This window comes from Paroedura picta, chromosome 14 (assembly GCF_049243985.1).
Source record: "Paroedura picta isolate Pp20150507F chromosome 14, Ppicta_v3.0, whole genome shotgun sequence".
In the NCBI taxonomy this organism is placed as follows: domain Eukaryota; kingdom Metazoa; phylum Chordata; class Lepidosauria; order Squamata; family Gekkonidae; genus Paroedura; species Paroedura picta.
The window spans coordinates 19,578,546-19,593,040 of NC_135382.1; the positions used below are offsets into that span (position 1 = coordinate 19,578,546).

Consider the following 14,495-nt stretch of genomic DNA (forward strand, 5'->3'; position numbering starts at 1 on the left):
GACCTGTACAGGAGAGATGGCATCCAGACTGCTAGCACTGGGTGGACGTCCTTTGGGCATAACTCCAGGTGGTGGCTGCCTAGCTTTGTTCATGACGTTGCTGCAGTTGGCTACCATGGTGAGAATAGTTTCTGACAGCTCTTGTGAGACACTTCTGAGAGAGAAAAAAGAGGAACTCTTTACTTATGGTAGATAAGAATTCTTTCTGGTGCACCTAGATCAATTTTTACAGCAGAGACAAAACCAATTCCTGGTTGGAAATCAGATCCAGTCTTCTGACATCAAAGAAAGAATTCCCTGCCTTCCCAGACCAGAACTGCACAATCAGGAAAAAACCCTTGCTCAACCTTTCATTTACCCTCTGGATTTACCCTAGTGCTATGCTGCCTGATGAAGGGTTTCAGTTAGGCTTGTGCGAACAGAATGGTTTTGGTCTGGTGCTTAAAAGAAAGCAACATACATGCCCAGCAAACCTCAAAAGGAAGGGGCATTCCAAAGGCAAGGTGCCACTCCTGAAAATGACTCCAGTCACCACCTGCCTTGCCTGTGAAGACAGGAGCACAGAAAGCAGGGCTTGCAAGGCAGATCAGGCAATAGGGGAAGAGACAGTCCTTCAAGTACCCTGGCCCCAAGCCATTCAGTACGCTGAAGGCAAGAACCAGAATCAAAATAATCAGGAGCTATCCATGCACAACAACTTAATGCTTCTCAGCAGCTGCATCGCCAGCACAATAGCATCATGTGAGTTTGCCAACAATACAAAACAGGTCCCAGTCCCATCTAATGGCTTATTAGGGTTTTGGCTCAATGGCAGGACACATGCTCTGCACAAAGAAGGCCATGGTCCAACCACCAATCTAGGGCATCTGTTGGGAAAGATTGGGGAGGGGGGAGAAGGAGGAAGCTGCCACCCATTAGATTACACAGGACGATATTGGTCCTCCATTCCAAGATCACAAGTTTCAGCGAAGATCTGAACTGGGAATCTCCTGGCTTAAAATTATTATCTCCATACCCTGCACAAGCTTGCAAACAAGCCAACATAGTTGCCAACGTCTCTGGAGGAAGCTGAGCACTTTTTGGTTGGTCTTTCTCTGGGGCAAGGCCACCCAAGATAGAAGGGCATCTCCTTTTTAAGAAAGTCATACAGGCTTGGATGAATGGTTCCTAAGGGAAGAAAAATTCAAGTTTTAGTTGGCTGCACACACCCACCAATATTTTAAAAACAAGATTTTAAAAAATGGGTTAGCTCCAGCCAGCTTTCTTATTATTCAACTTCACCCAACTCCCTTCCTTACTAGACCACTGGTACTACTACGTGGCTTTTTTTCAAGGAGTTCCCATGGTTCATAGCCATTTTTACCGGCCAATGATTAACATCCATTTTTACCAGCAGAAAAACTGGTTGGATCCAACCCATAAAGCATTAATTCAGATGTTTACACCCAGAAGTGCATGCCGGGACTTCAGGACAACCATTACCACCCAAAATAAAAAGGAGAGAGAGAGAGAGAAAGGAAGAAATAATTAAGAAAATCCTGCTTTACCCCATGCTCTCGAATTTTATCTGTGAGCCATTTGTCTAGTTTGAGGTATTCCCGTCGAGAGGCAAGTGCAGCAAGGTCAATAACAAAGGCAAATGGAGTACCATTTAGCAGCATTGACAACGCCTGAAGAAAGAGAGTTAGAAGACTGCTAGTCAAAGTATCAAGGCCAAGCTCTGCTTAGCCCCCCAGCCCATCTTCCCACCACTGTGCCTCTCTGTACTGGCCAATTCCTAACATTGTCACACTCTGAGAACAAAGTCAGGAAAAATGCTACTGAAAATGTACAAAACTGCCCAATCTACATACTGGCTGAGGAGAGAGAGGGAAGAGAGGCAAAAACACAAACAGAACAGAGAGAAAGGATGATCAGCAGCTTGTGTCATTCCTCAGTTTTCACCCACCACTCTGGACTGAAGTAACTTCCAAGTACAGTTCACATCCGTCCCTACGAGTACTGTTGCTGAGCTAACCCTGTCACCCTGGTTTCAGTCCTCCTTCAGACACAAATATGGCAAGAAAACTGCCTACCCAAAGCAGCACTCAGACAATCCCTCTCCTTGCCCAAGGAACTGCAAGCTCCTAATCCCAGCACTGGAAACCCAAATACTTCCTGTCCATGGACATTTCAGGGATAGTCGTACTATAAATGTGACAGATACTGTGTCACAAGCCACTGCATAGAACTGCTAGTTTGCGCCTCTGTTCATTTTAGATGGGCCCGCAATTGATCATAAAATTAATGATGCAGTCACAGAGTTTGGGAATATATCCGCCATTGTCCAACGTGCTGCTGGCACCATTTAGCAACATCTAGGTTGCTTTCAATAAACAAGCAACAGTAGGGCGGAAATTATGCTCTCTCTACTGAAAGTTGAACTTGTTCTTTTGAGTTTTACTATGAAGGCTGACCCAGTAACATCACTAGCAGCTAAGTTACAACACCCCCGTGCTCATTGTCATTAAAAATGGAAACAACATGGTGATACTTGGAAACGTCTTAGAATCTACGAAGCTGATCCAGGGCAATGAAGTTCCAGAAACCAATTATCTGTGGGCAAGTACCTCACTTGTTTTGTAAACACAAACATGCGGTTGGTGACAGCATGTTGTTGAAAGCGCATTAAGCAGAAAAAGACACGTTTCTGTTCCAACTGCTTCCCCTTTCCTCGTCTCTCCCACTCCAGACAAAACAAATCCTAGTACACTGCACTAATGCCAACACTGGAGTCAACTCACCCATGCAACAATAAAAGATAAGACTCACCTTCAAGTCTTGGGCAACGTCTAGGATACGTGATAATTTGGCCTGGTCGTATTGCTCCCCTCTCATGTACCATTCCGCCATTGCATGCATGATGAGTTGGCGAATTGAAGGAGACTGGCCCTAAAGGAATCAATATCGGAATGTGAGGACTTAGAGAAGTGTTCTCTTAAAAGAGTATCTTTGAGAATGCAGGACAGCTCCCTTACAGCGCTCTCACTGCAGCAGCAAGCTAAATAGTATTCAAAATCAAATTTCATTTGAAGGGCTGGGGTGGAAACAGGTTTCAGCCTCTTGATCTCCAATTCAATTTTTTCTTCCCCCAGCCCCAAGACCCTCTAATTCTCCCATCTCCCCAAGAAGCCAGCTTGACCCAGTCCTTCCAACCATTGTGAGAACCACAAGAGGACAGGCCTGCTTCTCCAGATCCCAAGCTTGTTATGTGGTCAAAGAGTACTTAGCCTGCCCTGCACCCCAACAACTATGACAGTACTGCCTTCATTTCTGTGAACCAAGACTCTTTGGCTTGGTCTATTTGAAACACCAGAAATTTACCACCAATTCTGTTAACGAACTAACTCTGGAGAAAGGAAAGCAAAGCAAGAAGAATGCACTGGGTACAGCAAGTTATGGTAGTCTAGCCTGGAAGTGACTGTTGCATGGATTACTGTGGCTAGATCAGGTGCTGATTGGTAAGGTACTAGTTGTTGAGCTTGGTGGAGATGACATACTACCAAGTAAACAGCATTTGTGACCCGGGCTTCCATGGATAAGGAGGCATCCAGGATCAGACTCAGAGTCTGATAAAGAGCCATGAGTTGCACTTCTTCACCTTCGGCATGCCCACCCAGCCAGAGGACCATCTTCTAAGAATAAAGGAACACTTCTCACTTGTGAAGAGGGACTGAACCCATAGAAGGGCTGAATGGTACCAATACATATGCCTCTCAAATATTTACTACCCATGTCAGTCGTATGTCAAAAGAAAATCCAAGTTTCACTCTGTAGAGAAGAAATGAGAGACTTCATCTCTACAGATTGAATTGTAGGAATTTGCTTTTTCCATGGCTGATATGGGAGGAAGGTAAATTTCTACCCCAACACCGATTCCAATCAATAATTTAGAAATAATTTCTACGTTCCTCTTTCATATTTAAATCCCTTCACATTCAGAAGAATTTTTGCCTAACAAACCATGTAGTTTATTGATCTTCTGGGTTGAGCAGCACTTATTTCCTAGTTCAAGAGGCAAACACATGACAAGGGGCGCAGTACTGCAATCTTTGTAGTCAGGAAGCTCAATGGAACACATACCAATGAAGCTCAGCTCTGGTTTTCATCTGATCTATAAACAGTGAAGGCGTGTACTCTCCTGTTCTGGCACAAAAGCAGTAAGAAGTACATGCACCTACCATACTATACCTACCAGGGAAATGCAGCATGGATACAGCAACTGCCAGTCTCCACCTCAGTTAGCTTGCCCCCACTTTTATTCACTACATATCCTAGGTAGTAACATCAGATTGCTTCCACATTTTCTGAGTCAGGTGAAAAACACAGCTTTGCTTTGCTGGTAAACTGCAAATCTTTGGTTAGCCACTCCTACACCTCCACTGCTCTTAAATACTACAGCCAGCAGATCTTAGCCTTAAAAGCACTCCTCTGTAACCCTGATCACAAAGGAATTAACACTAAATACATTTGCTTCACACCCTTTGTCCAAAGCACAGTGTAGAGACAAAGAAAACACAATAAGGAAGGGTGAAGGATGTCTCTGCTGCCAAAGGAAGATCTCATGTATAAATGCACTTACCTGTCCGTGCCATGCATAATGCAAGATGATAGCAGAATTTGGATGGTTGCCAAGGAAAATAGGCATTAGCGTGGAGATTAGTTCATGCCGCAAAGTGTGCCACGAAGTGTTGATCTGAAGTAAGGCTAATACCAACATATCTGGACAGTGCTTGATAGGGAAGCTGAAGAGTTGTTTGACCTGTTCATACTGTCCCACCTCTGCCAAACGCAGCAGCGACTCTATCAAGTCCAGGCTCTTCCTAGCAAAAAGGAAGAAACCCAGCCATGTTAGCTGGCTGACAGAACCCCTGCTTGATGCCTACACTGGAATTGGCCAACAGAGTTATCAGATGAGTTACACAAGCTATGGGTGCCTTCTAAATGCAGGTGTGCAAGAATCCTTTTTTCTGTAAGCCATTAGGAAGCCCAGTCAAAGAATGGCTAAGATTTCAGACAGGTGGTGGGAAGGTCACAGGAGTTATTTTCACACATTCTGCATGCTATTCTAGCCTGTGAGCATGCCCACAATCAGAAAGAATGAACAATTCAACTGTGTCATATAGCTAACTCTTTTATTTACCAAAAAAAGTTCTGGAATGATGCTTGAAATAATTACTAGGGGTATGTATTCAGGGGTATCCAAGCAGAAAAAATACCTTACCAGTATTTTAAAAACCGAATTCAGATTAGAGAATCCGACCAGCTACCGGCATATTTAATCCCAAATTAAGACGAATTTTTCCACCCCCACCCCCATAGTATATTAAGCTACATTCAATAGCTGGCAGTGGAGATGTTTAAAGGGCTGCAGAGAGACCTTTCAATTCTCTCCATTAGGACTCTTTCCTGCGTTTTGCTCTAGTTTCCAGAGCAACAAGAGGGGGAAATGGCATTTCGGCAGGCCAATGGCAAAAACACCTTATGGAGAGATAGAGCCAATCACAGAAATGTGTGGTTTTATGAAATTCTTCTGTTTGTGGGCAGAACATAAATGGAAGAGTCCTGGCTGAGCTAGATTCTATTGCTGAGAGAGCTCTGGAAAGTGTGCACTGCTTTTGGCTTCACCTACTTCTCTGAGCCTGACTCCTGTTGCCTGAAAGACTTTCTACTGTGGTCTTGGGGGGGGGGGGGGGGAGGTGAGGGCGGGGTTCCTTTTGGCTAGGTTTTGGTATGTTCTAGTTTCATAAGCTTGTAGTTCGGATTGCTTCTGTTACTTCCTTTGGTCTGATGGTTGTGTGTGTGGAGAGGCGCCAGCACCTATGCTGCAAATTTGGTGCCTCTACCTCAACACATTTGTCACTGCCTTTAATGGTCCCCACAGGGTCTAATGGACACCCTAAAATTTGGGAATCCTAAATATTGACTGAATCCAAATGCCACACCAATACTGGCATTCGGGAAACAGATATTGTTGGGGCCCAATAAAAGAACGAAACACAATTTCCCCCCCTTGCAAACCCCTAATAATTACATTTGAGGAACAGGTAAATATGAATATTTATAAGCAGAGGAGTTGAGCTGGAAAAGATGAAAAAGCCACCTAATTTAAACAGAACTATAGTAGTACCTGGAGACTAGCAATATTTATTTCAACCTGAGACCTTTAGATGCACAAAGAGAAAATCACTTTGGGTATTCTTAAAGAGAAAATTCCTGGGGTGGGTTGTGCGAGGCTAAGAATCATCTATTGCTTGCCTAAGCGGCAAGATCATCCACCCCTATCCACATATCACCTGATTCGCAGTTCAGAAAAGAACTGCTATCAGAAGCATCATGGCTGTTTGTCCTACTAACCCCAGGAGATGACATTACTGGTGATTTTCTCATTACATGACCATTTAGAGACTAGCAAATCCATTATGTCCACAGCAACTTCCCCCTGCTGAATTAGTTGGCCAGGTGTGGCCATCATACACCCTTCTTGCACATGAGAAACAACAATAGGCTTGTACGCTTCTTAATAAAGGCTGTCTGAAATACTAAGAGCAACCCTGAACAATACTTTGTTTTTGCAGCATACTGATGTCAGTTTTTGCTTGGGGGGGAAGAGGGGGAGGGGAATTGTGCTGGTTACCATGTGGCAATTTCTCGATTGTCATCCTCAGGTGGTGCTTTCAAGATATCTGTGGCAACGGTATGACAGGGGTAGTCAGCAAAACAGAAGATCTCCGGATTAATGAGGGAATGTTGGATGAATGAGAGCTGCAACAAAATGACATCATTGGAAGAGTCATTTCAAACATTTTAGCCGTACTACATGCTCCTCACCCAAACCAAACAATAGCCTCATTCCCAGTGTTACTGTATTCATCCCCCCATACAATTTCTTAAAAGCTTTTAGATTGGCTCCAGCTGTGACAGGTTTAATGAGGCAACCCATAATCTTCAGCTGGAATTCTAAGCAGCAGCAATGAAGAAACGATCTTTGAAAAATGTTTGTATGCACTAGGAACTAAAAGGATGACATTCAAAGACTAAGAACCAGCAGTGGCTGAAGGCTAATATATTAAGTATTAATTTTTTATGTTAAGAAACAAAGGCATAAGAGACAGGAAACCTGCATGTTTCCATGCTGCTCATTTACCTGGCCTTCTGCATGTTTCCAAGGTCTGTAGATGAGGTCAACTGGAAAGACTTCAAGTCCTAGCCCTCTCTGGACACCATACACCACGATCTGCAAGCCTTTACTATCACGAACTTGAAATCCAGGGTGATCTAGTTCATAGGTTACCTCCTTGAAATTCAAACTCGGGTTCTGCAAAGATCATAAGAGATAATGCCACTTTGATCCATTCCTAATGGTTTCTACAAGTATTGACATATTCAGGATAGGGCCGTTTCTCACTCAAAAAGGGACGTTCAATTTTTGTTTTGCACTGCTCTATCTGGGGGAGGAGACAGCCTTTCACCTTCTCCATTAATGGAGAAAGTAAGGGCGGCATTTTCTGATTTCTAGTTCTAAAGTAATATCAAAAGAACGAGTTTGTGCACTTTAGTTTAACTGTACAAGTGACCTAGATTCAAATGTTTATCTTCCAAGAAATTCAATGAATCTCAGTAACAGTAATGGCAGTAACGTCTCGGTAGGAAACCTATCACAGAAGCCCTTGGAATTTTTAAGGGGCGGGGAGGTCAAGCAGTAAGATCAACATACCAGTTCTTTAAGCACATCGATCAGAACCTCTACATTCCACGTATGAGTTTGCGTTCCATCATTTTTATCTCTTCCATCACTCCAAATTCCACTGCCGGGAGCTGAGATGGACTGCAAATTAAACAGGTAGGCCTGAATTCAGATTCTTATCAGTTAACATTGTATACAAACCGATTGAGGAAATCAGGAAACAAATGCAACTGGAACAGAACAGTTTGCATTCTGCTCATACTTTTTATTACTGCTGTGGCCTGCAAATTACTGCTTGGTAGTCCTAGAGGGAAACACTAAGGATGGGCTGCCAGATATGTCTATACAAGCCTTAATCAAACCGTCATTTTAAAACTCTGCTTCATCAGAGTATTTGCAAGTTTACACTCAATTATCGTGGTAAAATACAACTAAAGCAAAAGAATGGAATGTTCCACCATTTTATTGACCCACATCAACCCACAACACCAAACTTAACAGCAGCAGTAATGCAAGAAAAAAAAGTAATTTTATATAAAAGTGGTCAGTTAAGAGTTAATAAAACAGCAGCTAATCCACAGAACTCCAACCAGCACCTCAATATAAATTAAAATCATACAACCTTAAAACAGTACAATGAACAAAAACAGGATCTAGTCATAAAAATCAAAGGTCTGGATGAAACCGATTTCAGCAGTTCCTAGAAAGCCCAAAGTGAGGACAGAGCAATCTTCTAATGGTAAGAAATCCCAAAAGCTGTGGACCACCACAGAAAATGCATTGCTCCATCCACTAACTAACCTAACCTCTCTGAATAGTGCACACAACAAGGCATCAGAAGAGGTTCTTATCTCATGAGCAGTTTTCATGGGATGTGTGAAGGTCCTTCAAGTATCAACTCCCAAATCGTATATCCATTTAACCAATACATTTATAGTCAAGTCTAAGGAGCTGCCTGATATAGTGAAGTTTCTCACCAGCTCTGCCAGGAGCCTTTTTCAGAGGAATGAAGTTCTAGAGGCAAACATATGATCTGTCACTGAGCTATAGCCCATTCTCCATTGTACTCCCACCTTGTGCCATAGGAAATCTTCCCAATATGACTGGCATGTTTTAGTAGTTGCCAGTGTGGGGGTAGGCAGTCTAACAGAGCCAATACTCAGCCATGAGAGCAGCATCAAGTCTTGCCACTAGAGCGATTCCTGGCCAGTGCGGCCATCTCAACCCTCAACATCTTAGCATCCAATGCCATGAGGTTCCAAACAGGAGCCTCAGGGACCAGTCAAGTCTCCTACTCAGTGCTAAGGACAAATTGGCCCCTGCTGAGGCCAACATACTGGTTATTGTTTAAATCAAGGCAACTAAACATCAAGGCAACTAGAATTGCAAAATATTAAAACATTTATTCAGGCTAAAGTTCCAGTCACATCTCATGTCATTGACCACTTCAGCCACTCACCTGTAATGGGATACCATCTGCCAATCCTGAGTGCGTTCGAGCCATCATTCCCAAAACCCTGGCTACCTGGGCAGCTGTAACCTCTCCAACTCCAAACTGAGTGATGATGTTGCGACATTCTTCCACGCTGAAAAGACAAAGTACACTGGTATGCAATTGTTCCACACAACATAAGTGATTTTTAAGTAGGTTGCATTAGTTTGAATAACAGACACTCTTGCAGACACTCTTGTGTTATTTTCTTATCCTGGGTAGTTTTGAATTATATTAGGTAAACTAATCCTTTTTTGAATGTCCATTAATTTTTTTTTTTTACATGTAGGTAACTACCACTGAACCCCGTTTTTTCCTGCTTCTTGTTTACTACGTTCACCTGTGACCCCTGTTTGTTTACTGCCACAGAATTCATGGCAGGCCTCCCCTTCAAAATATCCCCCCACCAACACCACATTTTCTTTCAGAAGATAGAGCTGTCTAGTGCTTTAAGATTTTCATACTGAAGACTGATTCTCAGTGAAGTTAGCTACATACCTTGCACAAAACCCATAGCCAACTTCCTGCATGAAGTCTGCAAGAGAACTCTCCATCATTGTTTTTGCAATCCCTCCAGAATCAGGCAGGATCCTGTCCATTAGAATGTCCCGTTTTTCAGGGTAGAGGAGTGGTGCAAGCACCACAGGGCAGCGTTCCTGGGGAAAATCTAACAGCCCAGAGCAACGTTAGCATTTCACAGTAGTCAAGCACATAAGAAACACAGAACCCCCCCCCAAAAAAAAAAAGCTTTTTATTGTCTGTAATCATGCTATAAAGCAACACACTTGTGATGAGCAGTAAAGTGATAGGAAGTCTATTGATTCATAAATATGGAAGTAAAAGCCTTTGCCCTAAAAGGGGGAAAATCCAATGAGAATTGACATATTTCCCACCTAAGCATTTGACTCAGTTCACATTATGCTTTCCCCACCCTGAGGATGCTGATTGTCAATACACTAATGAAATAGACTTCAACTCATTTTAAACTAACACTGGCTAGCACTTATCCTGCAGTTTTTTATATCAATGTTCTGCAGCGAACATTCTCCCCAAAGCTTGCTGAACAAGAATCTGCATTTGTGCCCCTCTCCAATAATTCTGGGATTTAATGTTGGTGCCACAGCCACATGCCAACAGGACAGTTGTTTAAAAGGCAGGTCACCCTTAAGAACTATGCATCACAGCACACCTGTCCAATAAAGCACCTAGAAGCCTTGTCATAAGTGCAGAAAGTTCAAAAGCAGCTGGATGGACTTGAGTATCACCAATATTTCTAAAAGTGTCATTGCTTCCTAATAACTCACTACTTCTCATCTAACCTACCCAATGCAGGTTCTATAAACTCTACTCCTCATTCCTTCCCCCACCACACTTTTTAAATTAAAACATGTCATGTCGCCTTTCTACTCAATTTAGGTCCTTCAAGGCATCAGTCAAAACCAATTAGCAAGCTTTTAAAAAGTATAAAACAATTAGAATCTACAGTTAAAACAAAACTCAAAACCAGGAAAATTCCCTCGCAGAATTAACGTGTTAACTCTGTGTCACAGCCAAAAAAGGCAAATTCTTGGGCTGCCACACATCTAGCCGCAGATGGTAGGTGTGTCTGAAGCAGGACCTATGAAGATGATAGCAATGGCAGGGTAGGTTCAGATGGCAGTAAGCTGTCTTTAAGAAATGCTGGTCCAAAGCTGGATAAGGATGTTAAAGGTCAACACCAACATCCAGAATTGGGCTTGGAAGCAAAGTGGAGGCCAATTTAGGTGGAACAAGACAGATAATATGGTCCCTATGACCCACTCCAGTAAATGTTCTGGCTTCAACACTATGTATCAACTGTAGTTTCCAGATACTCTTCAAGGGCAATCCCACATACTATGCATCAATTGCAGGAATCTAGGGCATGTACCACAGGAGACAGATCCTGGTAAAAGGCACTCCTGGCCACCACCACCAACTGACCAGGTGGCCTGGATACAGCAGTATGTAAACAATACCTGCTCCTTTCTTCAAAATTTACATAGATGTAATGGCTGAGCCTCAAAAAATGAGAATGCCTCTATTACACCTCCAAACTATTTCAGTGATATTCTAGATGTGTTTCTGCTTGCATAACACCTTGTGCAACCAATTTTGGGGCACTATAATATGGAGGGAGGATTTGCAGATGACCTTGTGCAAGCAGAACTGAACTAAATCCATTTAGGTTTCCACTTGCACATCACTAGACTGAAACCTGTTCTCTAAAGCAGGGGTAGTCAACCTGTGGTCATCCAGATGTCCATGGACTACAATTCCCATGAGCCCCTGCCAGCATTTGCTGTCAGGAGCTCATGGGAACTGTAGTCCATGGACATCTGGAGGACCACAGGTTGACTACCCCTGCTCTAAAGAACAGAATCCCTGTAGCAACTCCAGTGAGGACATGTTACCATATCAATGTCAGAAACGGGCATTTACTTTAGAATTTTCTTTGCAAAGCCACAAAACATCACTTTTCACTTTCTGGATTCCCAGCAATATGTTTACTCACACAAAAATCCCTAATTTTTGACTTTGGGATTTAAAAGAGTATAGTAAATTCACCACTTACCTCTACGTAAGGTTTTGAGAAAAGCGTCAATCTGTTCTTGTCCAACCCCAAAGGCTCCCTTCTGCCCGAAAAGAAGATGGGAAAGGAGGAGGTGCAAGATCTCTATTGCGATGTCCTGGAAGCCACCTTCTTGATTTCCACCGACGTCTGCGTCAATGTATGAACGCAGAAGATCCGGAAGCTTCTGTTTAATAAATTGAGCCGCTTTAAAAAGAGAAAAGAAAGGAAAAGAATGGTTAATTGATTGCTTTCAAAAAGTATAAATAAATAAATTCTATGGCTTGTCTAACCAGCACAAGCCCGCTGCTCTCATCAGCATATAAGTAGTTTGGCACAGCCCCAACAGTTCCATGCCAAGAATAGCTTGTCAAGAGCCTCTGTAGCTCCAGCCTACATTAGACTACATGTTGGTCTGAGAACACTTTACTGCGCCCTGTCCACTAAAGGGGGTGGAATCTATGGAATACATCTTTGGTTGTCCCCTGTAGACCACAGTTCGTAACAAGCTTATCCACCCCCTTCTGAAAGGGAAGTTACACCAAACAGAAGCAGATTGGACCAAAGAGCTTGTCATGGGTGAAGTCTCAAGCCTCTATACAGACAGCGAAATTTTGTGTCTACGTGATTAAAGCCTGCTGAAAGGAAATCCAACAACTTTAACTTTTTTTACAATTACTAATTTTATTCTCTCTACTCCCCCCCCCCAAAAAAAAAACATTTTTAAAATTTTTAATGTTTTACTATGTGATAAATTTATATTCTGGTCTGTGACGATAATAAACAAATAATAATGAATCTTCGTTGCACATTCACAGTGATCCAGCTACAACACTCACTTCCTGCACTGTGCTAGAATTAACCTGGCATACCAAGGTAAGGCTTTCAACCTGGTACTCATGGGCTGTTCTAGGAAATTCAAGGTTAGGGAGCTACTCTTCGAACCAAACAAGTTCGCCAACAGGCCCCTTGTTTAATTGGGGGAAAAAAATTCTGGATCAAAACACTCTGTTCTCAGATGGAAACAAGGGCAGGAAATAACGCTAACCAGAAAGCTAATAATGGGAGAGGGTATTCCCTGGTTTCTTACTGATTTCAGAGTGTAAGGTGGAGAAAGCTGTATGCTCCAATTATTTAAGATCTGCATTCCACTCTTCCTTCAAGAGGATGAGAGCGGCATAAATAGGGTTCATGCAAACCCAGGAATAGATTGTTTACTACATGAGCAGAATTTCATAATGTAATCGTTAGGACAGTATTACAGAATATGATCATTCTCATCTGGGCCAATGAGGCCAGGGCATGTTTCTCTGGGTTGAGGATTTACTCTCTTCCATTCCAGCCCTCTAATTCTGGTTTTATGTTGAACGTTCTGTTTCCAATATAAGCAGCAACACAGAACGGAGATCCAGCTACTGAGTCCTACTGCCACTTGATACACAAACAGACCTGTAGCAATTTCTCTTACCAAAACCTCGTAGATCTGGATTGAAAGAGTTCAGCAACGCAAGGCCAAAAATAACCTATGCAAAATTAGAAAAAAATTAACAACACAATTGTACATACATAATATAGGGGTCAGCAGCCATAATGTAGCCAGCTAGAGGAAAATTGCTGCATGTATATCATGGGGCTACCCCCTAGTCACCTGTCCCAATCCTCCTCTAATATCAAGCAACAACCAAGACTGCTAATTGAAAATATCAAGATTTGGACCAGGGTCCCGCCAATGCAGTGTTTGAGATTCTCAAAAAGTAGGTGAGGTCACTATAAAGACAATGTTTATTACTGGCTGCCCTCATTCAAATGAAAGGGTTTTCCACAGTTGTAACTGCAGCCACTGAATGATTAAGAGGAGCAAAAAGCATCCAGGATCCTTCAGGTTTTCCTCATTCCCCCTCTCTATCACCTTTCCTGTTATCTGAGCTCTCCTTTGTTTCTTTATATCCCCCTTTGGTGATACTTCTGCAAAGCCAGAAGGAAAGTCTTGCGTTTGGCTCCACTTCCTGCGAAAGCTATTCTGGGTCTGGATGTGTCTCTCGCAGAAGCCACTTATAATTCCATAGTGCTCAGATGCTGAAAAGGGCCGACCCCTGATTTAAAGGGTGATGATCATAGCACAGGTGTCAATGAGATGATAGCTAGGTTCAGCCTAGCAATGTGTTATAAGTTAGGACACAAGCAGGGATAAAAACCAAAGGGAATTCATGCCCACTGGCACCATGGCTTGTTTCAACTGGTTAAAAGTCTCTCAGAATCTCAGAAGAACTGCTAGATTAGATCCTACCCACAGGACTGCCAAGTTATCAACCCCTAGACAGAAACTTAGAATGTTCATATGGAACTAAAAACCCACCTCTTGAACCTTGCTTAATTTGATAACTTTGCTCAGCTGAGTGAATAGATGAGGTGATGGCTTAAGACTCTGAAAAGAAAAAAAGAGCACATATGAGCTGGTGAAATTCGCAACTCAAACACAGTGCATTGTGTAATAAGGAAACAAACTATTCCAGAAAGCAAATGGCTCTGCAGCAGATTACTTCTACAGAACAAATACAACAAGTGTCTGCATCTTATGAGCAGTATGTCCCATCTTCTTTCAAACACCTGTTCCCAAATTAATAGCATTTCTACAAGCCACATGCAAGCTCTCTGTTTGTTTAGAATTATGATCAAAAAGTATATGA

General features: G+C 42.6%; 1 protein-coding gene across 7 annotated transcripts in view; it reads right to left on the reverse strand.

Annotated features, from left to right (window-relative positions):
* The window catches only part of CNOT1 (CCR4-NOT transcription complex subunit 1), a 76,231-nt gene that overhangs the window by 37,722 nt on the left and 24,014 nt on the right, over positions 1–14,495 (reverse strand). For 5 of the 7 annotated variants that reach the window (XM_077310244.1, XM_077310248.1, XM_077310246.1 and 2 more), the window contains exons 5-17: positions 14,165–14,233; positions 13,277–13,331; positions 11,812–12,015; positions 9,717–9,885; positions 9,186–9,312; positions 7,757–7,867; positions 7,187–7,357; positions 6,677–6,804; positions 4,622–4,862; positions 2,812–2,931; positions 1,548–1,670; positions 1,016–1,167; positions 4–154 (exon numbers count right to left, since the gene is read on the reverse strand). In XM_077310244.1, the coding sequence (XP_077166359.1) occupies positions 4–154; positions 1,016–1,167; positions 1,548–1,670; positions 2,812–2,931; positions 4,622–4,862; positions 6,677–6,804; positions 7,187–7,357; positions 7,757–7,867; positions 9,186–9,312; positions 9,717–9,885; positions 11,812–12,015; positions 13,277–13,331; positions 14,165–14,233 (1,821 nt within the window). The remainder of the gene's footprint in view (positions 1–3; positions 155–1,015; positions 1,168–1,547; positions 1,671–2,811; positions 2,932–4,621; positions 4,863–6,676; positions 6,805–7,186; positions 7,358–7,756; positions 7,868–9,185; positions 9,313–9,716; positions 9,886–11,811; positions 12,016–13,276; positions 13,332–14,164; positions 14,234–14,495) is intronic. The other 2 variants (XM_077310245.1, XM_077310249.1) reach the window with 2 other exon arrangements.